We start from the raw sequence: 27,648 nt of genomic DNA, 5'->3' as shown, positions 1-27,648 counted from the left end.
TGATACAAAAAAAAACGGCCACGGGTAAGAGTAATTTTCTTAGAACAATTTATTAATGGGTATGCAATAAAGTATGTCCCCAAAAATCTTTCCAGAAATGACAAGACAGAAAGTAAATTGGTTTTCAGTTCTCTGGCAGTTTTTTTTTTTAATGTAAACATACAATATTTGAAGAAATGATAAAAAGTAACGAGTGAACCTGTAAATATATTTTTAAAAATCTGATCTCAAACAGGTGCTTGAGGCTTACACATACAGACGTGCTATTTAATGACTGACTTAAATATTTACCCAAACAGAAATCAAAAGGCATTTCCATAACTTCAACGACAAAAGCACACATTCAGTAAGGCCTTCAGACGAAAGGAGAATGACCTGGAGACGGAGCTGGAGGAGAACGGGGGCCGGACGGACACACGGACATAAGGACACAAACAGGAGCACAAAAGCCACACTAGTACAAAGCATGATCCCTCCAGTCGTGTCTCCGACGTAGGCACAGGTCAGGGAGCACACCCCACTGACAGGCCATTTCAAGATTTTTAAGAACACGTGACAGCCAGCAGGCTCCTCTCGTAATTCTGAGGACGCACAGGTGACCAGCCAGCAAACGACATGCATCCGTTCACATGTGAGTCTCAGCGAGGCCGCTGAGTGCATACATTAGGAACGAGTGGAATTCATAATTGGATTACATACAGAACACAGTTTCCAAACTGCTCAACATCATTCACACCTACTGTGCGGAATCAAACGTCCCCATCCGTTTCCAAACCAACGTCGGAACACAGGCGTGGCTTACGCAATCGCGGATAGCGGTAACCAGTCTGTGACATTTCGAACATCCTTCACATTTATTTACAATTTGACTAGCTTTCTTCGAAATGCCCACTCACTAGTGAGATCCCATACATTTTACAAGTCAAAAAATAAACCATATTATTATACTAAAAAACATGAATGAGCAATAAAATGTTTAACTATAGATTCCTATAAACTTTGGTAATTCACTTTTGAAGTTCAGCAGAATAGTAAGTACTTAACAAGAGCATTTAAGGACCCCGTACAACAGTTTACATTTAGAAGAATTAACGTGTGGAAATAACTGCCATGAGTTTAGAAAGTACTGACTCTTGGTCTTCTCACCATCCTAAACTCAGGCCTCATTAATGTAAACAGGGACGCACAGACCTTATTTCTAACGAACAAGCAAGAGGCCGTGTCCTTTCACAGCGCAGGATCTGATGTCTGAGTTCGGGCCGTGGAGATGAGCCCAGGAACGGGGACTGTCCTGGAGGGGTCAGGTGCACTGGAACCTCACAAATCAGTATCAACAGGCACTTGAAAGGCTTTCCAGGGCTTTGCAGCTGACGTGTGCTTTGCCAAAGGCAGACTGTAAACAACTGTGCAAAGCTGGTTCTATGAATATTACGAGTACTCTTTCAAAAGGCAATATTCAATATATAAAAATGGAGTAAATTAAGATGTTAATATATTAAACAATTTATGAACATTTAAAATTATAGATATCTTACAAAACAGCTGTGACGATAAACGTTTTTGTTGCAAACACCAAACAAACACGAATTAAACACAGTACAAAACCGTCTCTTAATTAGCATGTTAGCTGAGAGGGGGTGGGGAAGGAAAGCTCAGACCTGAAATCTAGTAGCTTCCTAACAAAGTATTCCTAATTAAACTTCACATGTATTTTTAACACTGAAATATAAAAAAAAAATTGAAATTTTCAATAATTCCTTATTTTAAGGCCACGGAGTTAAGTTTCACATCGTTACATTTCGGCGATGTGCTGTTCTGAGCCCAGGGACGTTGGGGGTCACTGGGCACGCCCTTCCTGCTCACAGACCCTCCCTGCACGATGCATCCCGTCGAGCTTTCCCCTCGCCTTCGCTAGGAAAAGATCAGCACCCAGCGCCATACGTCGCGGCGCCTGGGGCTCAGGCAAGGAACGGGAGGCGTGGACCTGCGGCAGCTGTGGTCTGGCTCCAAGGAGAGTGGCCCTCAGGACATCGTCGCTATGACAGCGTTGTTGCGAGGACAATTCCAAGGATCACAAGCAAAACAGTTACACAAATAACAATGAACATCATTTTCTGCAAGATAAAGAAAAACATTAATGTGCAAGGTATCAAAAGAAAGAAATCACTAATGTCATTTCTTAACAAAATCTGAGCGTTTAAAACACGAGTCTTACAGGTCACAGAAAAGGGAGGGGTGGGGAAGGAAAGCTCCACCGGCAGAGCTCTGCGTTACGCACACGTGTCTATTAAATTAAGGGAACGTAGTCAAAGGAGGTGTGACGACGACGACGACTTGCTCTGGAGGGAAAGGCACGTCCACTTGGCACCGTGTGGGTCCTTCACGAATGCTCTCTACTGATCATACTGAAACGATAAGCTGCTATCCCTCGGACGTCCCGCACATCTTCTCAAAACTTTAAATGACTCTCGCTTGCTGACATCCGACTTGCCCGTGTCTTTGCACTGAGGTGTGTGCACGTGTTCGAGAAACCATACGCCGCTGACCCGTCTTCCGCCGCATCCCAGCCAGAGGCGGGCAACGAGCACAGCTGGCTTTGTTTCTCAGGCAACAAGCATCCCTGCACAGCTGGAGCTAAACCACCTTCGGCTTAAGGCGTCTGGTCCGGCCCAGGGGACCTGCCCGGCGGAGGAGGACTAGATGAAAGGCACCGGGGCCCGCACGACCCCCCGGAGTTCTCTTTGCGGACGGCAGACTCCTCACCTGCACCACCGCAGAGCGCACGCAGGTCACGTGCCGCAGGGCCCTGGAGAAACCCGCCGGGGGAGCCGGCACCAGCCTGCAGCGGCTCCGTCCCCACCGCGGGCCCCGACGACGCTCAGCAGCCAGGCCCTGGGGCAGCTCTGCCAGGCACAGGGCAGGGAGCGCCGCCTTCAGGCCCCCTCCGTCAGACCCACGCGCGCTCCTGGCGTGAGCACTGTGGCCCGGAGAACTCCGCTCAGCACCTTGATCTGAGGACAGCCTTTTCCTTAGGCCTGCGATACCTTCGTCCTTGCCGTGGGCCACCACCCTTCAGCTCCAGTGCCGCCGCCTGGGGTCCCTGGGAGAGGCAGCCACCCTGCACGTGAGCTCTTTCCGCGCCCCGGGGGCTGGCTCTGCGGGGCCCGGCACCGCGCACGTGTGTCCTTCCTTCCCCACTGGCTTGCGGGCGTGCTCCCCTGATTTCCATGACAGCTGGCCTCCTGCAACCCAGATGCCACAGCCGTTCTCGTCTAACACCCTGCTAACAGCTCCAACCAAACGCGTGCCCTCCTCTCAGTGGGCAGAGCGCACCCGGGGCGCCAACCCTGTTCTGAGTTACGTCAGAACATCCTGTTCTGAGTTATAAAGAACCACGGGCAGGGCACGCTCTGCCTGTCTCCTCGGACAGGAAATCAAGCGTCCCACCCAGGCTGCAGGGCTGTGGGGACTCGGATTACCTCCTGCAGTCCGGAGCCTGGCCTACCGGAGGGCTCTGCCAAACACAGCAATTACAGCAACCAGGGCCGCTGACGGAGCTAGTTACCAACCACTGCATTTGTACAAACGGAGGAATTGTTGGTGTGCACTTTGGTGTGTTTTTATTAACGAGGATTGTTCTGTGTTCTTTTTTAAAGACCTTAGGGTTGGGGCGCCTGGGTGGCTCAGTCGTTAAGCGTCTGCCTTCGGCTCAGGTCATGATCCCAGGGTCCTGAGATCGAGCCCCGCATCCGGCTCCCTGCTCAGCAGGAAGCCTGCTTCTCCCTCTCCCACTCCCCCTGCTTGTGTTCCTGCTCTCGCTATCTCTCTCTCTGTCAAATAAATAAATAAAATCTTTAAAAAAATAAAAAATAAAAAAATAAAGACCTTAGGGTAAACCGGGCATCTGGGCCCAGCACCCACGATAAGCCCACTGCTCCCCCCAAAATCACACTGAAAAACCTGCTTGTACTCAATGGCATTACCAAACAGCATCCCTGGGTCCAATCTAAAGATTAATTTTAAAATCTTTAGTGTAACCACATTCAACCAACCATATTATGACCACCAGGAAAAACGAAGAAAATACGTGTATTTAAAGCAATTATAAAAATATTTCTAAATGCAATTACATTAGCGAAGAAAAATCACAGACACCATGTTTTCCAGCAGAGCTAACGGGACAGCATCGTGAGGATCACATAAACGTCCAAATAAAAAGAGTGCTAAGCCTCCTTCCTTCTAAGGAACGACCTTCCACCAACGCAGCGGCCGGAGCCTATTCTGAAACAACTTCCCGAGTGATCGAGTGTTGCGGGGACCGCGACCACCACGCTGCGCGGGCTCAGGCCCACAGCACACGGGCCTCCTTACTCGTGTCTGCCACGCGTCTGAGCTCGCTCTCCCGGCCGCAGAGGGGGCTCCCCCGGGACCACCCGGCAGCACCCGGCCGGCGGCCCTCGGAAGGACCAGGCCGACCGGCCCGGGACGAGGGGTACAGCACACCAGCCGGCCCTCCAGCCGGAGCGCCCAGCGGGGCGGAGGCTCCCAAACGCACAGGAGACCAGAGGGAAAACACAGAATGCACTGAAGGTTGGAGAAAGGTGAGCACAGTAAACAAAAATAAGACACTTTTATCACTCTCTGTTCTCCTCGGCGGGGGTGGGAAAACCACGTGCGGCCAACACAGGGCCGCCGGCAAGACGAGGGGCTTTCCCGGAGAGCTCTGCCCCGACCCCAGGCCCCCAGGACCCCCGCCAGAACCCCCAGGGAGGAGATCTCACAAAGCAACCTTCAGTTGTTGCCGTTACTCCCAAAGGCACACGAAAGCATTAAGGGCCTCGGGGCTCTGGCCACCCCCCGCCACCCGGAGTCCGGGCGCCTGAGGGCGGGGGGCCCCCCACAGCTGCACGCGCTGCTCTAACGGCCACGTGAGGAGGAGGCCTCCGGTGAAAGATGCCCCCCCTGCAGCCCCACCTGCAGCCTGCGAACGCCCAGGGCGCGAGGCAGCCGGGCACGGCCACCCCGGGCGACAGGCTGGCCCCGCTCCCCCGCGGGCGGGCCGCTAGGACGGTTCAGTCCGTTAAAAGTGGGTGTGCGTTGACCACTGGCTAATGGGGAAGTCAGTCCGCAGATGAGCTGTTACTTGCTGCCGGCTGGCAGGGGCACGGACGTGATCCACACCCTCACTTGCCAACTGATAAACCAGTAATTAGGGCAATTACAGCAGCCAGGGCCGCGGACACAGCTACAATTACCCACTTTTTCTGTCAAAGGAAAGCAGGCCGATTACAGGATGGTAATTTCCCACCCCATTAGAAGACCTCATTCACTGAAAATAAAACAATCCACGGGAAGCTGCTTTAAAATCTAAGTCACAGGACGTCTGATTCTTGACAGCTTTTAGCTCTTAGAGACGGTGGTTTTTAGTTGAACGAAGCGAGACTGTTTGGAGATGAACGGCGCTAGAACTCAGGCGATTGGGTCCCACCAGTGAGACGGTGAGTCTGCAGGCAGCGATGTTCCCGCAGGCAGAGCTACAGGTGAGCCCCCCTCGCTGCCTGTTCCTCTGCTGTTGGCGGTGAGAGCCTCCACCCCAGAAAGCACAGCACCCCAGGCCGGCTGCCCCCCAGGGCCCAGGCAGCTGCGCAGGGACGGACGGCCGAGGTCTGAGCAGATGCGGCAGCGGGCCGTCCAGGGGCGGAGCGAGCAGCGTGCACAAGCCCTGTGATGTCAGGGCTCGGCCATGTCACTGGACAGATGGCGACAGGGCCGGACACGGGCACCACCCCTCTCAGCAGCGGACACCGTCCGGTGAGGCCTCCTCCGCAGTGGAGGCCGCGCTTAACAGGAGGCCTGTCGTCTTTGTAAAACCAGCTTTCCAGGAAAATTCTCGCTGCACTGACGCGCTGCTTAGGGAAACAAAGGGACCGGCCCTTTGCTAATGACCCCGTCAGGGAAGCCCTCGGTGTGCCTGGAGCAGGCTGAGAACTCACGCGTGGACCTTATCACCGCACTTCGGGCCGGGGTATTTTAAAGAGCGATGACACAGACCACTGTCGTGTCTCAAAGACGACGAACACGCTCAGACGCGCCCAGGGGAAAGCAGGGCGCCGAGCTCCGCGGGCTGACGGTGGAGGCCAGACGCGCCTGTTACGGGAGGCCGCCAACAGCCGGCACGGCAGCCTCCGCGCCCAGACCGCGGCCCTCCCTCTCTTCCCGGCGCCCTGGAGCCGCCTCCTTCTGAGGCCTCCGTGCGCAGCGCGTGGAAACCCCCGGCCAGAAGGGCACCGCGAGCCCGCGCAGCCTCCGCCCGGGACGGAAAGCCGCGGCGGGCGCTCCGTGTGGGCCTTCTCCACCCCGGGCAGAAAGAAACCCAAGCAGCCGGACAAGGACACCCGTGAAATGAGGAGAGAGCTTTCTTGTGCCTGAGTCAGAACTTAATGCCGTCGTGTCGCTGTTTTCTGAGAAGAGCTTTGCTCACACGCACGCGGGGTTCAGGTAAGGACGGTACAGCCCCTTCACGAAGCTTCGACGCGGCCGCCCCACGGCAGCCGCAGTCCCGTCCCGGTGATGCGCTTCTTCCTCCAAACCAGAGACCTGGCAAGCAACCCCAGCGGAGAGCAAGGGTTCGCTGCACAGAACGTGTGACCAACGGCTTCTAGAATTCCAGTCCCCTTAGCTTTACACCCCCTCCAGATAATGGCCAAGACACAGCAGCCTCTGGAGAAACGTGGGGTCACGGAACACGAAGGGTCACAGTCACCACACTTACCTGCACACCCTTTAGCTGCTCAGCAAAACAATCACTTCAGTTTCAAAGTGAAGTAAGAACTTGAGGAATTACTTATTTCTTGGACTACCTGGTAAGGAGGGTACATCAACATACTACACTCAAAGCCAAATGAAGAGAAGAATGCACTTTAATTCTTAAAACCAGACTCACCCTTCTAGCTTTGCTGTGGTATTTAATAGCCTTCTTCGTTTCTTCCTTAGCATGCTCTACGTAGTCTGCGGCGTTCACCACGTTTTTTTCTATGTTGTTGATCATTTCGCCCTTAAAACAGAAAGTTCCAGACTCAGAGGACATTTTCGAAAGACCTGAGTGCGTATCTTACGACAGCCGCGGAGCGCCGAGAAAGTCTTCACGTGGACGTAATGTGCACGTAACAGACACCGAATGTTTTTCACGTTTACAAACGGAGGAGGACACTGTAAACACGCCAAGACAAAGTCATCAAAGTTCACATTTTATGAAGAATGAACAGGGATGAGAGGGGTGGGCGACAGGCTGCTGAGAGGCGTGTCAGGTACCTTCTGAGCTGTGCCCGCGTATGTGCGCTCCCGGGGAAGGTGCGGGCAGCCAACGCCCTCCTGGCGCGCACATACGCACGATGTACAAGACATCGTTTCTAACGGGCGGAACCTGTCGTGCTTTCCTTCCAACACCGAAAACCAAGACCAGCGTACGTCTGACGCTGAGCTGACGAGACTCGGGAGGAGCGTGGCGTGAGGCGAGTGCAGGGAGGTGTGAGGGGAGAGGCCACGGCCCCTGGCTCTCCATCCACGGCAGACACACCCTGCAGCAGTGGCAGAAGCGGTGGAAAACGGCGCACGGTTACCTCACGCCTGCACAGACCCGAGCTCGCCCGGGGCTCCGACTGCGCACGCGGCCTGACAGGAGGCGACAGCATGCACTGGACACAAAGCTAAGAACGCAGCCCTTTTCCTGAGGGAGCTTCACGCGACACACCTGGTGTAGAACCGTCACGATGGAAGTCTAAGGTACTCGAAAATCTTTCACAATCACAGAAACAACGTAGGGTCCCTACTGCCGAGCGGCTCCCTTCGGAACTCTCCCTGAAAATTCGAAGCCGGCAGACTCCCGGCGCAGGAAGGCGAGGGCTCCACCCAGGCCAACAAGAGTGAGCCCCCGCCCGCCGTCCCGGGGCTGTTGGGTTCTCCCACCAATCCCACAGTACCTGAGCTTTCCAGTTTATGATAAACGTCCTCAAAATAAAGTGTTCTTCAAAGGTCAGTGATACACATGGAGAATGAATCCCGTACAAGGATGGACTTCCTGCCATCCCTCACACAATCCAGAAACTTCTCACCAGACTGCTCCTGCCAGAGCAGGTCCTGAAACCAGCCTTCAGGGCCGTGAGGGCGCGATCTACCGAAGATGTGTGACCCGACCCTCCCACGGCGCGGGCGTCACCCGAATCCTGACCCCTGAATCAGTGAGCGGCCGCGTGCAGGCCTCGCTCCCTACTGGAAACATCCTGGAGGGCCTGATTCAGGTCCCAGGAGTCGGAACACACCAGCCTGTATTGGACACTGGATTTTGTATTTTGTGAGGAATTGTCTACATTCCTTCCATCCTCTCCCAGGGGAACCTCCACACCCTCCCCGCCTGCGTCACTGGACAAACAAGAAACACCACCACACAGTGACCACAGGCTTCTAGCTGTGTCACGGACGGCCCCCTAGATTTAGGGCTTATTCTTTTAAATGTTTCTCCCAATTATCATTCTAATACATGCTCCTTATAGAACACTTAAAAAGACATGTATTTTAGAGAAGAATATTAAAATCCCCCACAGTCCCACTGTTATTTTACTTGGTAGATTTCTTTCCTTCTGCGAACACTGTTCTACGGAGCCGAGTTCATGCCATATACGTACACGCATGTGCGTGATACAGAACTATGCTTATACAGAGGGGGATGTACACACGTGAGACTCTATCTCCCCATTCGCTTACAGTTCCAGCACAGTATTTGTACGTCTCACTAAAAATCTCCCTGAACAACAGTCTGCCTGTGGTGGCCTAGTCGGCTGTCCCGTGGACACACAGAATTTAAGGAAGCCGGTCCCTCACTGTTGAAAGTGGAAGCCATTGCCAGCATCCCTGTCTCACAGCAACACTGCAATCAACTTCTGAATTTTGAGACTGGATCCAAAATGCTGGCTTCCTCGGCTACGCGGGAATCCGATAGGAGATTTCACAAATGCCTGCTGTCCGCTTGGAGATGGGGAGATGTGTGCAGTTACCTGGGTCTCCACGAACATAGCCATGTCCGTGAACATTTCATGCAGCTCCCGGATGCTGGTCTCCAGCTTCATGATGTCCTTGTGACGAGACTCAATTTCATTGAGAGCTTGTCTAGTAATTTGTGAATCTGATATAATCTTTGAAAAACAAACACAAAAAAGAAATACTGATGAACTCAGGGCCACTTTGGGAATGAGGTGCAGGCAGGGACGTGTGGGCGCGCAGCCGCGGCCTCCCGGATGCTCACGTCTGCCGTGAAGACAGAAGGGCCCCCGGTCTCCAGCATTTCCTCCAGCTCATCATCCGTCGTGGTTCTTCCAGCTGCAAGACGAACACAAACTCCACTCAGAACGTGCCAACATTTATAAACGACTCTTTCAACCGTAAGTTAGCAACTAAAACCTGAGTTTACATTTTTAAACATTTTTCTAACCTTTCAAAGGTATTTTCTTAGAAGAGTGTTAATGTTGAGAGAAACTGACATAAGACTAAGAAACAGGAAAAATCAGGAAACTCTCATGTAGAACCTCATAACTGGAATGAATCATAAAATCTAACGAGTATGAATGAGAAACAACTACAAGGAGGACATCATATGTAATTTTGTGCCACACGTTTTCCTAAAAGTTTAACTCTGGCTTACAGATAAAGGGTATGTTATCAGCATAGACTAGAAAGTCATAAATAAAGACCGAATAATTAGAATCAGACGCTTTAACACTTGTTATGTGTTGGCTGTTGGTATTTTTCCTTGAGTTTAAATATATTAATGCTCTCTATGAAATACATTCACAGGTTTTTGGAAAAACTCAATTGGTAATTCTTATTTTTTACAATTTGTGCCACAAAAGACAAAGTAAAATGACTGTCATAATAATTAAAATATCATTTAAAGTGAATGTTGGCAGCAGCATTATTCATATCGTCATAAAGTGGAAATGACCAAACGTCCGTCAGCTGAGGCCCAGGTAAGCCCCGCGCGGCCCGTCCGCACGATGGAGCCTCAGTCAGGCGGCGGGACAGCCGCACCTCGAAACATCTGTGTTAAGTCAAAGGGGCCAGTCACAGAAGACCCCAAATTGCATGATTCCATGTATGTGAAGTGTCCAAAACGGGCGAATTGGCAGAGGCTGGTGGCTGCCGGGGGCTCCAGGGAAGAGGCGCGGGGAGCAACTGATGGTGGGTGCACATTTCTGGGGCAACGAATGTTCTACAATCGGCTGTGCGACCCACCAAAGCCGCTGACCTGTACTCTTCACACGTCACTGGGGTGCTGTATAACTGTGTCTCTGTCAAGATGTTGAAATGCCATGTGATGAGGTTCACACTCGCAGCCACTCTGGGCTCCCCAGGTCCCTGGGGAGGTGCGCACTGCCCGTCGTGAGCTCATGCCACAGCTGAGGAGCCCTGGTCTTCTCTGACGGGGAGCGGACACACCGGACGGACCCTTATGCGGTCAGCAAAGTGCCCTCCACCCGGAGGGAGGCCCAAGCCCCACCGTCCCAGGCTGATGGCTCCACACGGGTCCTTGCAAGGCAGACTGGAGCAAAGGGCCGTCCGCGCTTGCTCGCCAGACACACAGCACCGTGAGCCCTCAGAGACCGTCTCCCCAGACGGGGCACGGAGGTTTGGGGGCAACAGAAAAGTACTTGAGGAGATAATGGCTGAAAGTTTTCCAAATCTGATTAACCCTCCAAAAATAATGCTGATTAGGAAGTAATTTAAAGTCCACTCACCAAGGATTTTCCAAAGGATGTAAATAAAGAAAAAGTTCTGGTGATTCAATGAACAGGAAGTCATGAAAAGGTTTTAGGTATTGCAATATTGGCAAAAAATAAAGATGGAATAACTATTCTGAAATTACAGTACTTTGATGTCAGACCTTAAGAAAAATATGTTTTTTTACAAAAATAGCATTTTCCTTTACTCACTTATTTCTAGCTGACGCTGTATCCGTCCTTTGCTCCGCTCCCGGAACAGAGTCTGTGCCTCATTATATTCTGTCATAACTTCCACAAATTTCCGAGATAGTACGGAATGCTATTAACACAGAAGAAATTAATACACAACGATCATTTCCGCTGAAAGTGACATACAAAACATGACATCAGGAAAACTGCACCTGTTACGGGAGTCCCTCACACAGACAGTGAGATGAGCCGCAGCCAACTCTGCGACAGAACCCGGACTGAGAGCCTCACGAGCGCCACCAGCGAACCCACCTTACAGACGCGGACACTGTGATGCGAGCTCGCCTGTGGGTCCCGGCTTACTGGACGAGGCCTGGCCTGCACACTGGGCCCCCCTTTGTCAAGCAGAAGGGAGCAGCCTGGACCACAAACCTTTAGAAGGACCTCACCCCCCCACCCTCCAGGGATTCGGATAATTCAGATAATATTGCTCTTCAGAGCAGAACTCTGTTGATGGACTGAATACACTTTTTCTTCATAATAAGGAGGTCATCTATAGAGATGTAAGGATTAATGTGACATAAAGATGAACTATTTTCAATTTGAAAGAAGTAAAAAGACCTATTCTTCTCATCGCTGCAGTCTGGATGAGGCGGACAACCAAACCTGGGTTCTCCGGATGCGAAGATCCACCGAAGTCCGGTTCCCACTCTCATCCTGGTCAAAACTTTGCTCAATAGCTGGAAACAGACAGGAAAAGAGTCACCTTTTAAACTAAAAAACAGAGGTTTCTCAAGCCAAACCTCGAAATGTTTTTCTTTCTTATCAATTCCTCATCAATTTATGGATCTCAATAATGATATCCATCGTTGGTAATACCACAAAATAAAACCAGATGTTCTATCTTAACATTTAAAAGAAAAACAAACAAAAGAAATCACCTGACTGATGGAGTTTGGAGAACTTAACCATCCATCTACAGGAGATACAGAGCTTTCAAACCCTGAGGCATGGCCAAGTCTGATGGACAAATGTCCTGGTCTCTCCAACCAAAATAAAAAAGGGGGGGAAGAGGGAAGGAGAGTCTGAGTTTTAAAAACTTTAAGTGACATGCCACCAATCCCAGGGGATGATCCTTATCTGGAACCCAGTTCAAGCATGCTGTAAAAAGAAATTCAAAGAACACTGGGGAAGCATAAATTCTGATGGGATATTTCCTAATAAATAACTGGATATAATCATGGCATTGTGGTTGTACTCTTGGGTGAAAATCCTTCTGTTCTGCAATACACTGACTTATGTGCTGATGAAGCCACCTGGGCAGGCGGGAGCCCCGGGGGCAAAAAGCTGAAGGGTGTGGCCACAGGCTTCAGGCCATCATCTCCCTGCCCCCACCTGTCTGAAATGCTCCCTGACAAAAGTTCTTCCTGATCCGCAGAGATTTCCTGGATTTGAATGCTCTTTTTAAACAATCAGATAAAGCGTGTCTTCCCAGCATCTCCCTCTATGCCCACACCTCCCAGAAACTACCTCTTGGAGCTAAACCTCCAGCACCGGAAGCTAAACTCCTGCAAATTTAAGAAACTAAGAAGAACTGGAGATTCGTACGAAAAGCTATTAACCTTCTCAAGTATCTGCAATTCAGCAAAAAAAGTCATAAAAATAGGCCTCTATGAGAAATTAACAATTTATTATAAGCAAATGCTTAATTAACCTTGATGAATATGAACTCGTGTTTCTGTCCTAAATTTGCGGATTAACAACCATTAGCTTTAGCTCCCTGTGGGCAGTCCTCAGAGCCAGTAGTTTAAGAATTCTAGAACAATGAGTAATGTAAAGGCTACTACTCCCAAGTTCATACAAATAATTCATAGCGCTCACAGTTCTGACTTGTAAAAATGTCAAGAGTAAGAGAGTATAAAGGAAACAAGATTACCCATACGCCACCATCACCCATTACACGCAGCCAAAGCTGTAAACTCACACTTCAACTTGGCTCGGATTTTGTTAGCAGTTTTCTTGATCTCTTTGTTCAGATCTTCAAGCTCTTCTTTTATTTCTTTAAAATTAAAAAAAAAAAAAGGCATCTAAGCTATAATACCCAATAAACTTAAATGGAACAATATTCTTGGTGAATATTCAGGTGTTTGGGTCTCAAAGTGAGGCTCCCAGACCAAGGAGCCCCAGCACCAGGTGGGGTCCTGGGAGAAATGCACATTCCTGGGCCCCGCCCAGACCTACTCAGTGTGGGACCTGCGGCCAGCAATCCGACCTAACAAGCCGCCAGGTGACTGTGATGTGCACCCACCCGCATTTGAGAAGAGCTGGTTTATAGCAATTAACTGATAAAATAGTTCAATGAATCTGTCGCTAACACCTAGACCTAAGAAAGGAAGCAGAAATTTAATCGTATTCTGGAAAGAAATTCTCCCACGTGTTTGATCTCCTTTGTGCTCACCTCTACCTAATCGAAGCAGGCTCCTCACAGGAGTGCTGGTACCCACCCTGGGAAGGCTGAGGCTAACCCCCAGACCCGGTCACTGCGTCTGGAGACGGAGAGCAGTGCGGGAGTCTACAGGAAAATGCACACACAGCAGGAGAATGTGTGCAGCCAAGCTGAGGACACGGCACGGCAGACTTGGGGAACAACTATGAGCCATGGGGTGGGCACAGAAGCCTCGGTAACTGAGGACTGAGCCTGGGGTGGATCAGAGCCCCGTCCCCCAGTTGGCACTTCCCAGGAGCACTCCCCGCTCTGGATACGAAAGCCCTGGGCTGTTCCAGGACGAGGAGATCCCGGACTCCCTGCTCACACAGGCAGGCAGGGGCTCAGGTGCTCGTGAGGGAAATGAAAGAGGCGTTTTCATATCTGATCCCTTCAAGCGACAGAAGAGAGCCATAAGGGTATCCTTGGCAAAGGGAGCATTTCGAACCACTGAGAAAAGGATGTGGTGCGATCAACACTCCTGCTGAGAACCAGGAAAGCTGGACAAAATATGTTTTTAATCTGCTTAGAGGCATTTAAAGCTAAAATGTCAGGTAAGGGGGCGCCTGGGTGGCTCAATCGTTCAGCGTCTGCCTTCGGCTCAGGTCATGATCCCAGGGTCCTGGGATCGAGCCCCGCGTTGGGCTCCCTGCTCAGCGGGGAGTCTGCTTCTCCTCCCTCTCCTGCTCCCCCTGCTTGTGTTCTCTCTCCCTGTGTCTCTCTCTGTCAAATAAATAAATAAAATCTTAAAAAATAAAATGTCAGGTAAGAAATCCAGGAGAAGGACACCCAGAAAGGGGAGCCAGCAACTGGAGCGGCTTGAAGCTGGAGGCAGGGGAGAGGACAGGAGAGCTGCAAAGACACTGAAGGCCCTGCCCCGGAGGAGGGGACTGTGACAGGGTTCATCTAACCCTCCTAAACTAGACCCAGAACTGCTGCTGCCCCTGGCCATCTGTCAGAAATGTTTAAAAATCATCTTCTAGAAAAGAAGATACTATCCTAGGACTCAAATTACTGCCACAGGCTTTTATGCACAAAGCCCAGGGCCCGACCAAAAATAGGCAGGCAAACAAAGAACTAGTCGAGGTACACAGACCCCCAGGGGCACCAGTTAGTGGATGATCAGATACAGAGAGATCATTATGTTCAAAGGGGTGCAATACAAGATGAAGAATTTTGTCAGAAAATCAAGACAGTACAGAAAGGAACCAAGTGAAATTCTAGGACTGAAAATATCTCACCCAGAAATAATTCAATGGGTGAAGAACGGTCTGCGGATGAACCACAAACAGACTTCCCATCAGAACGGCGAGATGGGGGCGAGAACAGAACAGAGGGCAGGGGAGCCAAGGGCACAGGGAAAAGGACTGAACACACATATTTCAGGTCCCCCAAAGAGGGAGGGCAAGAAACGGAGCAGGGACGGCTCGTGAGGAGAAAGGGCCCAGGTAGCCAGAGGTGCAGATCCTGGGATCCAAGAGGCTAACTTAGGAAAAGCAGCACAAACAGAAAGAAAACCACATCCAGAAACAGCAGTGCAAAATCGCTAAACCAAAGACCAAACACCAAGTATCTTAAAAACTGCAATTCAACAGCTGACTTAAAAAAAAAAAAAAAAGGGCACTGGAAACATTACTTCAAAATTTTCAAGATGATCAAAGAAATTTACTTCCCAATAGATTCCTACATGAAGACATCCTCCAAGAACAAGATTACGGGGGCGCCTGGGTGGCTCAGATGGTTAAGCGTCTGCCTTCGGCTCAGGTCATGATCCCAGGGTCCTGGGATCGAGTCTCAAATCGGGCTCCCTGCTAGGCGGGGAGCCTGCTTCTCCCTCTGCCTCTCTCTCTCTCTCTGACTCTCATGAATAAATAAAACATTAAAAAAAAAAAAGAACAAGATTACGGATGGAAAATTTCAGACAACTGCATGCTCCCTACTAAAAGCAGGAACAAAGAGTGTTTTTTAGAAAGAAATGACCTCAGATGGAAGTTGTGAGACCCAAGGAAAAATAAGGAGCCCTGGTATGGGTATGCATGTGGGGAGATCCGAATGGACGTTCAGGATACAAACATTTATGTTGCTTTTACCCATTATATACGTACGGCAATATGTGCGTACAAGAATAGGTGGGGTTAAAGTTTCCTAACGTCCTTGTGTTACCTGGAAGTAGTAAAAACACAGATTTCTACTGGACCTTAATCGAGAATGCACACTATACTCTAGATGACGCTGACTATAACAAAAGAAAGTAGTACATATAAATAAGCTAGTGATGGAGGAGATACAATTCCTTTTTTTTTTTTTTAAGATTTTATTTATTTATTTGAGACAGAGAGAATGAGAGACAGAGAGCATGAGAGGGAAGAGGGTCAGAGGGAGAAGCAGACTCCCTGCCGAGCAGGGAGCCCGATGTGGGACTCGATCCCGGGACTCCAGGATCATGACCTGAGCCGAAGGCAGTCGCTTAACCAACTGAGCCACCCAGGCGACCAGAGGAGATACAATTCTTAAAACCCAATCCAAAAGAAAGCCTGAAAAGAGAGAAGTAACAGAGAACAAGCAAGAAAAGTGAAAACAAGTATGATTATGAATGTCCACCTCACTATATCATTAATTCTAGCCAAGAGCCTAAAATCAATTAGTGACAAAAAAAATGATCAGACTGGAAAAAAGACAAAACCCAGTAATACTTTATTTATAAAAGATGAGAGAAACACATAAGGCACACGGCTATGGAAGATCAACATGAAGCAGTGGGGAAACCTCTCCCACACCCACGAATCAAGGCAAACGGGGGAGCTCTGTTCACGCAAAGTGGCCACGAGGACACAAACGACCGTCAGTGGGGGCAGGAGGGACGCTCCCCCCACGACGAAAGGCCCAACGCAGCACGAGACGCTACAGCTCGTGAAGGCATCGGCCCCCCAGCTTTCCGCGCACGTGCGTCTGGCCCGGACCCCGGAAGGAGGGAAACAGAGGTAAGCTACGGAGGGCTTCACGGGACGGGGCTTCAGACGAGAACGGGCCGCACGTCCGGCAACAGCACTTTATCAGCGTTACCTTCCCCGGTCAGAGGACCAGCGCCGGCGTGCAGGAGTGTCCTTCTTCGGAGATTAATCTCGGAGCGGTCACTCTGAAAGGAGTCGGCACAAATAACAGCCCACGCGGAACTCACGTAGCCCACACGAGAGCCCGCACAGTGTGTCTGCGCACACACAGATCGGCGTGGCGAACGTGGACCACTGGTGAGTCCCACTGTACCATCACCGCAACCTTCCCAGCGATTCGGAAACGTTACACTAAAACTCTGAAGACAACGTCTAACGGCACCAGGACCTTGACGTAGCAGGAACCGGCCCGGGAACAGGGCACCACCTGGTGGCCACTGTGCTCAGGCACCGCACGGCCCTGGGGCTGGCAGGGCTGGGCAGCCCCCGTCCCCCCCTCGTGTAGCCCACCCAGGAGCCGGCAGGGACAGCGCCGAGGCACCCCTGGCCCTCCCAGGGGCCGGCAGCCCGCTGCCTTCTGCGACGCCCAACCCCGCCCCCCCCGGGCCCAGTTCCGCAGGAGAGAAACTACTTCTGTTTTCAAAGGTCAATTAAGTGAGCACTTGGACACTGCCTCCCCCGTTTCGGTTCACGCTCTGTCATGAAACAGACAGAAGACCAGAGCAATCGGTCTATTTAGAGCCCTGAAGGGACTACTGTGAAGCATTAAGAGTTCTGCATGTATTCAAACAGGAGTATTATCTGCATAATTCTTTGGAAGTAAATTATCCAAAAGAAAAAAACATGCTAATATTTATTCAAATTCAATTTTCCCAAGAATTAAGATGTTAATAGGTGTTACATAAAAAGTTCTGTGGGCAAATAAATGTGCGAAACACTACACTAAGTTAAACAGGTTTCTTTATTCAAGCTGGACTGCTCAGGGCCTTTATTACTGAGGACACTGTAACTTCCCAAGAGGGAATATGGTATAAGAAGGCTCCCAAAGGCACTAGCTGACACACCTCCTGTTTCATAGGCTAGCTGACGACATTCGTGCTCCAGAACACATTTTGGGAAACGCTTTTCTAAACCATAAGATAAGGCATCTACTGAGGGTCAAAGCATTATTTTACAAGACATTCAAAATCTTAAAATTAAGAACATGTTCTTTTCCAATGTAGTATCTTTATTTCTTCAATGTAAGGCTATACCAAATAATCCTCTAACAAAAAGTTGCTTCAGCTTTCCTCTGAAGTTGAGAATAAGTGTCCCCATCACCACTTCCGCTTAACCCCGTATCAGAGGTCACTGAAATAAGTCCACTAAAAATAGAAAGCACAGAGCAAAGGGAAAAGTGTCATTATTCACAGATGACATTCCTAGGTACAGAGACAATCCAACAGAATCTACACAGAAATTAACAGCATTAATAAGTAATTAGGCAAGATAACAGGGATACAAGGTCAACGTATAAAAACCCACTGTACTTCTAGACATAGAAACAAACAGAAAATAAAGCTTATAGCAGACACTATTTACATTAACATCAAGACCTCCACCACCTTTTAAGAAACACAGTGCAGGATGTGTGAGGTCCCTACAGCAAACCCTGTGGAGCATGACCGAGAGAGATTAAAGAAAATGAAAACTGGGGGCGCCTGGGTGGCTCAGTCGTTAAGCGTCTGCCTTCGGCTCGGGTCATGATCCCAGGGTCCTGGGATCGAGCCCCACGTCGGGCTCCCTGCTCCGCGGGAAGCCTGTTTCTCCCTCTCCCTCTTCCCCTGCTTGTGATCCTGCTCTCACTGTGTCTCTGTCAAATAAATAAATAAAATCTTAAAAAAAAAAAAAAAAGAAAATGAAAACTGTAGAGGGACAGACCCTTTTCATGGATTAAAAAATGCAGTATTTTAAAGACACCAATTCTTCCCCAAAATGATGTATGGATTCCAATTCGCAATCTCTGGTTTATCCAGATTCATCTTACCTGCCCTAAAAATGCTGTTTTCCAACTCAGTCTCTTATTAACTTTCATTTATTTTGTTTAAAGATTTATTCTATTTTAGAGAGAGAGAGCGTGAGCAGGGAGAGTGGCAGAGGAAGAGAAAGTGCATCCGAACAGAGGGGCGGCCTGCCTGCCTCCGGGGTTAGGACAAGCTCCCCACGCGACTGTGTGCAGTCAGGGCTGAGGCCTGTTTCCCAGGCAGCAGGAGAGAGAGGGCAGCACAGTTTTTAAAGCCAATGACTTACTTCCTTCTGGGTTTGGTGCAGAAAGAATGATGCTGTGGTTTTTCTTTACTTCTTCAACGTACTGAGCTATTTTAGCTGTACTGTTCCTGATCTCCTCAACCTAGGACAGATACAAACAGCCTCACTGTTGTGGCAAATTCAGATTTGCTACCACTTTCCATTACCTAAAAAGGGAAGGATAAATGAATAACTACCACATGAAGAAATAACAGCCTTTTTCCATTCTCACACTGATAATTATTTAATTGAAAGATAAAAAAAAAGTACCGTGTTAAGATCCATACCCCCATGACTAAGGTGATATCAATCAACATTCACCAACAAAACCTATCAGGTTGTAAAAACCTTTACAATCGAGACCCAAGTGTCAGCACAGATGACGTCCACTGGAGGCACACGGCCACGCACCCAGCGCTCCGCACGGTCGAGGTAGACGAGGCTACCCCGGCAGTAACCCTCCATGTGGGGAGGCGTCTGTGGCCGATGGGGCCAGGCCGCCAGTCATTGTTTCTATCTTTCATAATCTAAACTACTCAACACTTGTTTCAAAATGTAAGTTACTCACCAGCGAGATTTGCCCAAATGGATCCACGTATCCATAATTACCACACTGGAAAAATAGCTTAAATGTTTACTGATTCATTTCAAAATAGTAATTATAAGATCATTCCATGTTGTGGCAGAAGTCCACATCCCAAACCTGCGAGTGTTCCCTTACAGGGCCGAAAGGGACTTTGCAGATGGGGTTAGGAGTCTAAAGATGGGAAATTATCCTGGATTGTCTGAGTTGCCCCAAAGCAACCACAAGAGTCCTTATAAAAAGGAGGCGAGAGGATTAAATGTAGAAGATGGGCGCGTGGTAACATCGGCAGAGCTGGAGCGATGCACTTACAGAGCCAACGCGCCGGAGTCTTCTTCCCTGGAGCCTCCGAAAGGAGCCAGCCCCGCCAGCAGGCTCATTTCAGGTCTGGCTGGAACCGCACGATGGTGAATGCCCATCAGGGGAAGCCACTCGGGTTGTGCTTCTTTTTAACAGTAGCAAGGAGAGACTCAGTCCTCACACATACTCGTGAGAGAATGGAGGAAAAGACAACTTCGTATCACTATGAAAATGGTCCTGACCACGTGGACTCCTTGAAGGGGTCTTGGCCGCCCAGAGGCCCCCGGTCTCAGCTCCAAGGCACATTTGGAAAACCAAGTGTGAAGGAGAGGGTAACACAGAATTCTGGTTTCCTAGAAGGGCGAATGGCCGTGTTGCTGGGCCTGGAGGTGATTTCCATCCACACGCAATTTCTGTAGGACTTTAATATTATTACTAACCATGTAAAAACAATGCACAAAATAAAAGCTAATTCTTTTAAATGTTTGCTAGTTCATCATGAAGGCATAAACACACGCAGGATACTCTGGGTTCCGTGCACAGGCCGGCGGCTCCACCAGCCATCCTGAAAGTGCTGTTTCTGCAGTAAACTCCGTGGTACACAACGGTCACCAAGTAGAAAAGACACGGTTTGGCCCCCCGCAGAGGTCTGCAGTCTCTCTGGCAGCGGCCCCAGTGTGGCCCAGAAAGGAAAGGGGGCTGTCACGCTCCCAGCAGCCCGCGATCAGCGTGGTGCCCACTCCCACCGATAGCTAGGAGGGACACGGCGCAGGGTCTCTTTCTGTCCCTTACAAATCATCTTCACAAAGGGGACGTTCCCTGGCCACCCGGTAGGGCACTGGCCAGGTGCAAAATCCTATCTTTTACGATGTTCTAAGTGATATTTAAGATCTGAATGCCATACTCTAAAGACAAGTTTGTATTAACAACATCATTGTCTATTTGTCTAAGAAGTCATTCCACAAAGCTTAACTGTGAAAGGAAACAACTATTTAACAAGTGAAAACCTGAACTCCAGTTGGACTCTGCTGCCCCCAGCACCCCAGCACCCCCCGCCCCCAAGCACGGGCACCACCCTCGTGCCTCCAGGGCTCCACGGCCAACACGGGTCGGCGCGTGGCCCCCAGAAACCAAGAACCAGATCTGCGCCACTCTCCAAAGGACCAGGCGGCCCTCAGTCTGGAGAACGCCACCGGTGCTGGGCAAGGACCTGTGAGACCCAGACCCACCACAGGGCTGGCCGGTCGCCCGGAGGCAGCCCTCCTCCTCCGCGCTATCACCCGGCCCCAGCTCCGCATCACCGCCAGGAGTGCCTCGCCAAGCCCCACCCAAGCCGGGAGCGTAAGGCTCCTCCTTGGGGAGGACAGGGGTTCAGGACTCCAAACCACCACTCCCACCAACCCCTCCCCAAGCCTATTTCCATGAAGAATGGCTCAGTGCTACCAGATATGTTCAGGGCACGAAACATTCTAGAGAACTTAGGTCATCAAAAACGACTTTTTAAAATATTACTTTTAGTATTTTCCAAATATAACACACACGCAGTTACACTGTGTTTAAAGAAGAAAGTCTGCTGGGCTTCATCGAATGGCTCTTACCTGATGGAAGAAATCATCCATGAAATGGTCCTTCTCAACAACAACACTTGTGTCCCCATCATCATTTTTTCTACACTAAAATGGAAAATATAAAAAGGAAAATTCAGATTTTAGGAATGTTCACACAGGTACGAACGGTGAAAGAGAGAAGCAAGTGGCTAGAGCGCAGGGCTGTGACAAGCCCGCACTGTCGGTGAGGACCAGCCCTGCCCACTGAGGACCCCGGGCGCAGGTGGGGCAGGACGGAAGCAGCGGACAGCCCTGGGGGCAGCACGGCCACCTCCTGGAAACAATGGCGGGACTTCCCAGAACTCAGTGACCGTGAAGGTCAACAGGACACAGCAAGTTTATCCTCAAGAAGTGAAACCCTCATACTGCATATTTTCTATAAAGATTAAAAAACACTGACACCACTGGCTAACTTTGCTAAACACACAATTTTCAAGGAACTTGCACATGTAGTAGCTGGTGCTCCTCATTCTTCCCTAAGTGAGTAACTCCCAGGGGCCCCACAAATAATCAACAAGCACTTTAATAAGGCAACAGTCAGTAGGAAGAAGGAAAGCAACTGTCCTGACCACGGAAAGAGCCACAGAGACGCTACACCAGCAGTCAGGCTCCGAACATTTAAATCCCATCAAAGACTATTCTAGGGCAGTTCTCAGACTTGAGTTGCATGAGAATCATGGGAAGGCTGGGTCTCTGACTCAGCAGGTCAGGGTGGGGCATTCCGAACACTAGGACATTCTAACACAGTCTGGTGCGGCTGCTGGTCCCGCGACCCCGCGTAAAGAGCCACATTCCGGGGAGGCAGACTCTGTATGGGTGGGAGCCGGCCCTGGGAAGGCGGCATCCGCTGGGCTCAGCACAGAGCCCCGCCCGCCCAGCCCGGGGGCCGCTCCCTGAGCTCAGCGCCCGCGTCAAAGGCCTGTATGCAGCATCCCCTAGCGGGGAGGGCGGGACTAAGAGAAAAGGAAAGGAAACCTGCCAGAAAGACCGCGGAGGGAACGGCTTTGAACCACCTCCGTGAGGACACGCTGGATGAGCCCGCGCACTGCCAACCCTGGGCAAGCTGAGGTGGCCGTGGGTTTCAGGAATTCTCAGAACCTTGGCACAATGGAAGTCTTCACCCACTCCAAGTCTGGACTGTAGCTTTACTGATCTACAGCCTACGAATAACTTGGGAGACAAAATTCTACTAAAATTTAGCTAAGAAAAATCTGCAAAGTTAGTAAATGTTTAGGAAAGCATAGGAAGACTTCCCTCTGCACCGTCCAGGGCCCTCGTGAAAGCAAGATTCGGCCTAAGAGTCAACAGTAATGTCTCACCACGCTGAGGAGATCTCTAGATGTCACCTCTCAGCCTGGGGCCTCTTCTGGGCCAAAAGAAGCCACGTCAGTTAGCGGAGGCAAAGGGAAAAGAGAGGTTTCTCTGAGATAGAGAGGAAGCACTCACTTAGAGGAGTGGTTTGTAGAATGTGAGGAAGCCCTAATCGCAGGGTCGCAGGGTCACAGGGCCGCAGGGTGACACGGTGCACGCAGAGACGAGCAGGGCGGACCAGCGGGGCAGTCGGCAAGGGGGAGGCAGGAGCACCCCATGGCATGGGCCTGCACTCTCCCTCTTGCTGGCGAGCTCGCTCGCTGGGCTGGGGAGGGGCCCGCTGGCTCCTCTCAGGCGTGGCCACACACTCCGTTAACCCTATTTATTCCCTTGGCCGACTCCCCAGGGTGGGGGCTTCCCGGTAGTGTCCTGAGTTACACTGAGCCACCACCTTGCTCTCACATAACACCAGTTGTTGAGAAAGGCGCCTGGAATGCGTGCTGACAATGTTTGGTTTGTCTGTATTAACAGGACAAGTATTATGAGTTGAACTGTGTCCCTAGAAAGCAGACGCGGAGGGCCTAACCCCAGGCCTCAGCATGTGGACCACGGTGGGAACAAGGGTTTGTGCGGGTTACGATGAGGTCATGCTGGAGCAGGGTCCTTCACCCAACATGACCCCTGTCCTCGCAAGAGAAGACAGCCACCCAGGGGAAGAGGGCCACGAGGATGCCCCCAAGGACGGCCAGCCCCACCGGAAGCTGCAAGGGCAAGGGAGGAGCCCCCCTCCGTGCCGAGGGAGCACGGGCCTGCCACGCCTCCCTCTCAGACCTCTGGCCTCCAGAGCTGGGAGAACCCCCTGCCATGTGTTAGCCCCCGGTTTGTGCTACTTTGTTCCGACAGCCCGAGGACACTGACGCAGCAAGTCAGGCCTGCCTGCCCTGCACTGGCCTCCCTCGCTGATCAAGACGGTTTTCCCATTACTGTCAGCAGGAAAACAGTGTCGTCCAGATGTGGGTTCCAGTCTGCTTCCCGGCAGCGCCTGAACCTCCAAGTTTCTGCCTCCGGTCTGCGAAACACGGGCTCCCCGGCCCCACCCCCTTCAGAGACGGGCTGTAAGCACTTCCGTCCACCTGTGTGACCAAAGGGGTCTCTCTGTCACAGGGCTGTGTCAACGGACAAGGGCTTTCATCCAATCGTTCTAGTCTCAGGCGTGAGCAAAGCCGCACCTAACCCGGCCATCGGCAAGCAAGCTGCAGAAAGACACCAAGGGAAGCCACGACCCTCGAGGGGACAGAGCGCTGCTGACGGCTACGGAGAGCCAGGACTGCGGGAAGCACCCTCACCAACCACCACCCCCGGCCCCGTCCGCGTGGCCACGTCACGCACTGGAACACAAACCACATGGCGAAGGGACGTGCTCAAGTGCTCAGAGCACAGCGGTGCCGGGCCAGGACGTGAATCCAGGTCTGCTGGACTTTACGAAGCTCACCATCAACAATTCCCCCACGCTGACTCTGAGCACAAAGGGCTGCCCTTCACCTCCAGCTCCAACACTCAGCCAATGGTCCCATTAAGTCTACTATCCCCATGTTACCAGGAAGAGGCCGAGGCGCTGAGGACAGAGGGGCTGCCCTTGTCAATTTGACTCCTAACGCCCTTGCTCTTAAATACTCACCATCCACGCCTCAGAGGAAGGAGCTTCCCCACAGGTCCTCCACTGCAGACAGAGCCCAGCTACCAGGCCTTCGGCCCGACTCCCGGCAGCAGCCTCACCCTTCGCCTTCCAGAGTGTATGCCATACCCCACTCATCCTAACTGGGCCCTGTATCACTCTCCTTCCCGGTGGGTATTCGTCTTCCTTTCTCCGCCGTGGGGTCTCAGAAGGAAACGGTTATGTCATGTCCAGCTCGAGTCAGAACAACAGAATGAAACAGCATCACCTACGTGGCCGGATTCCCGTGAACAGACGTGAACTTGATTTAGGAGTTAGTGCGGCGGTTCTCCCTGCGGCCCAGAGCACCTGCCCCACCGGACTCTCACAGGGCCGCTCACGTCGCACTGTTCTGAAAGTAACTGTAGGCTCACACACGGCAGCTTTGGTTCGCTTTCTGTGGAACACCGCAAAGCCACACAAGCAGGACTACTACAATGAGCCCTGGATGCATCCATCGCGTGGTTCAACCACCATCTCCCCGCAGCTGGTCCTGCTTCACCTGCGCCCCCAGCCCCACCGCACTAGGTCACCCCAGGCAAATCCCACACAGGAGATGCCCGCTCGTGGCCCCATGCAGCAGACAACTCCGGCTGCCACTTCAGGGGACACCCCACGGCCCACCGCAGTGCTCAGGGCGATGGTCCCCGACCTCGCGCCCCCAGGGGGGCACATCATGTCACTGCCACACTTTCACTGACCATACCCCACGTGCGGTGGCCACCAGCACACCAGACCGAGGAAGCCCGATGCGGCCTCCGCCCTCTGACCCGCGTGGCGCTCATCTCCAGCCAGCCCTGCAGGCGACAGACTGCCCTCTGCCCGCAGCCAGCAAAGAGCCAGAGGACTCGGAATGCATTTTCTCTACTGTCTCCCGTCTTTATCCTTATTTTACAACCTCTACCTCTACTTCTTATTTCTAACGGGAATTCTCAAAATTATCAGGTAACTGGAGATAGGCTCCATCACTGTCTTAGGTTCTCCATTCCTCAGAAAGGGAAACCGAGAGATGGCAGACAGAACACTGCTACTCGGGAGCACCTCCTTCAGTCCCTCCCGCTGGGACAGTGGAGTCCGAGCCCTGACCGAGCCCTGACCGAGGCCTGACCGTGGCTTTACTGTGAATAACAAAACGACTCATGGCAAAGCATTTTCTAAAAGCAGTGGGAACACTCTCCAATGTGACGTGTTTGATTTCCAAAGTGTCAAAGTGCAAGATAAACATTCAAACATCAACATTCCGTTTCTGTTAAATTTTAAAAGAGGCCTCCTTCAAAGTAGCATATAAAAAATGAAATTCTCCGTGTGTGACCACTGTTGTCTGGAGCAGACATTGAGCAGCGTCCATGCTTGGGGACTGATTCACAGACACGAATAATTCGTCCCTGGAATGCTCACTGTTTAGATTTCAACAGAAGCTGAATTATCACAAGTTAGTAGAATCCAAACTTGGATAAAACACTGGCTTCTTCCTCCACGTGCAGAGACACGAGGGCCTTGCACAGATAGTAACTGTGGGCACATAAATTACATTTTTTTTTAAATATATACAGCTGTTGTACCTTTGCTGCTAGAAAACATTAACTTAAATCACTTAAGTAAAAAGTGCCTGTAACTGAATATAGGTTGTCTCCTCTACATAGCTGTCTCCTGGCATTTATACATAATGCGCCTTCTTCCTATTTTTATATTATTATGCTTTACGCCCCAACTTCACGTTTCACATTTTTGTATTTTCACTGAACACTTGTCTCCACTGTTAATATCACACAAATACCTTTTACAGGTACTTAGACTTTACATCAACAGAATCATACTGCACAGATGCTTCTGCAATTTGACTCTTTCTCCCCGTGATGTGTTTAAAGGTTTCTCCTTCTCTCTCCCTTTCGCTCACTGACAAACTAGTCCTCCTTCTGTCCTTCACACCAGCTTGTCCCCACCTAGGAGCCCCAGGGCTTGCTGCCTTCTGCTGGGGCACAGCTGCCCTGACCTGCCCCCCGCTGGCTTCTTCTCCTTCAGGCCCCAAGTAGCCCACCCACAGCCACGTACCACCTTGCTTTATTTCCCGCAGAGCAGGAATGTACTTAGCTCATTCCTGCCTAAGTGTCCCGGCAGCAAGCACACCACCTGCCTTCTCACAGCTCGTGCATCAGGGCTGTGACGGAGCTGAAGAGAAGGGGGAGGAGACCGAGGAGAGGGTGGAGAGGACAGAGGACAAGAAGCAGAGATGCACACAGGGCTGAGACAAAGCAGGTGTGAGCTGGGCGGAGGCATTACTCGCTGGTCCCTGGTTCCACTCCGCAGCAGATCAGGCGGCACATTCTGCCCTCCAATTCTGAGGCACCGGTCTAACTTTGAATAAATCTCTTCCCGGGCGCCTGGGTGGCTCAGTCGGTTAAGCGTCTGCCTTCAGCTCAGGTCATGATCCCAGGGTCCTGGGATCGAGTCCCGCATCGGGCTCCCTGCTCTGTGGGGAGCCTGCTTCTCCCTCTCCTCCCCACTTGTGTTCTCTCTCTCACTATCTCTGTCTCTCTCTCTCTCAAATAAATAAAATCTAAAAAAATAAAAAATTAAAAAAAATTAAAAATAAATCTCCTCCCTTCTCTGTTGCAGCTAAGGGGTTTCTGTCCCTTGTGACCCAAAGAACCTTGAGGACAACACATTCCACTGTCATCTCCATTTTCCTCACCGTGGGATCTTGAAACAGAAACACACCAATTCAGTCAACACCTGGCAGGTTCTGAGCACAACTGGCCGCACAAGTCGGCCCTGGAAAGGGTGAAGAGTCTGGAAGAAAACGGGATGGCGTCGGTGCTCAGAGACAGGAAGACGGCCATCTCTGGGACCTAAGAGGAGAGCAGGGCAGGAAGACTTCCCAGGGGTGATGCCTGCATGCGCCGAGACCACAAGGGCACGAGGCAGGCAGGGAAGCGGGCCGCGGGGAGCAGGACACACAAAGGCGCCGAAGAGGGAGGCCGCCTCGGAAACAGCAGACAGCCCCCGATGACAGGACCAAGGCGGCCCGGGAAAGGAGTGCACCAAAGAGGAAACCCTTTTATGAATTGGCTTTTCATGAACTGGTTCTCATAGGTTCTCTATTCCTTAAATTCACAACAGACTTGAGGTTAAAAACAAGAATTAATCTGTGGAAATGTCCAAGTTTTGTTGTCTTAAAAAGAGACACACCATGGATACATATGAACGTATTTATGATAGTTAAGAAAGAGAACCCATAGATTCCAACTGGGGGAACTGTTTCTACAATGACAAACAAAATATAAAAAGTTGGCGGAACTAAATAAACCATAAAATTTTAAGTTATAAACATACGCATATAGGAAATTATAAATATACTATATAATTCTTACATTTTAAGTTTCAGTGAAGTATTTAGAAAATGTTTTATTTTATAAATGGGAATCTGAATCTTTATAACATGTGCAGGCT

General features: G+C 50.8%; 1 protein-coding gene across 6 annotated transcripts; it reads right to left on the bottom strand.

The window, feature by feature from the left end:
• Positions 1–840: 840 nt before the first annotated feature.
• Positions 841–26,634, bottom strand: STX2 (syntaxin 2). 6 transcript variants are annotated; one of them, XM_035016805.1, is made up of 10 exons: positions 24,163–26,634; positions 21,165–21,239; positions 18,687–18,786; positions 12,946–13,020; positions 11,628–11,701; positions 10,983–11,091; positions 9,299–9,372; positions 9,051–9,188; positions 6,944–7,054; positions 841–2,114 (listed from the first exon to the last, which is right to left on the bottom strand). In XM_035016805.1, the coding sequence occupies exons 1-10, from the start codon at positions 24,295–24,297 to the stop codon at positions 2,037–2,039; spliced, it is 969 nt and encodes a 322-aa protein (XP_034872696.1). In that variant the 5' UTR covers positions 24,298–26,634; the 3' UTR covers positions 841–2,036. The 6 variants fall into 6 exon arrangements, with proteins under 6 accessions (XP_034872696.1, XP_034872697.1, XP_034872698.1 ...); XM_035016806.1 differs by having other exon boundaries at positions 22,153–24,259; XM_035016807.1 differs by having other exon boundaries at positions 22,620–24,259.
• Positions 26,635–27,648: the final 1,014 nt, after the last annotated feature.

This window comes from Mirounga leonina, unplaced genomic scaffold (genome assembly GCF_011800145.1).
Source record: "Mirounga leonina isolate KUSES-001 unplaced genomic scaffold, KU_Mleo_1.0 Mir_171, whole genome shotgun sequence".
In the NCBI taxonomy this organism is placed as follows: Eukaryota; Metazoa; Chordata; class Mammalia; order Carnivora; family Phocidae; genus Mirounga; species Mirounga leonina.
The sequence above is the reverse complement of the archived record's forward strand: the minus strand, read 5'-3'. Positions and strand labels throughout refer to the sequence as shown.

Excerpts from the sequence above, each read along its gene's own strand:
- STX2 (XM_035016811.1), bottom strand. The coding sequence starts at position 24,297 with ATGAGTGGGGTATGGCATACACTCTGGAAGGCGAAGGGTGAGGCTGCT. Across the intron at positions 11,702-12,945 it reads AATCCGAGCCAAGTTGAAGT|CTATTGAGCAAAGTTTTGAC; the intron begins GTGAGTTTACAG and ends GTCTGTTTCCAG. Across the intron at positions 5,265-6,943 it reads ACCACAGCAAAGCTAGAAGG|AAAAAGTGGGTAATTGTAGC; the intron begins GTGAGTCTGGTT and ends TTCCTTTGACAG.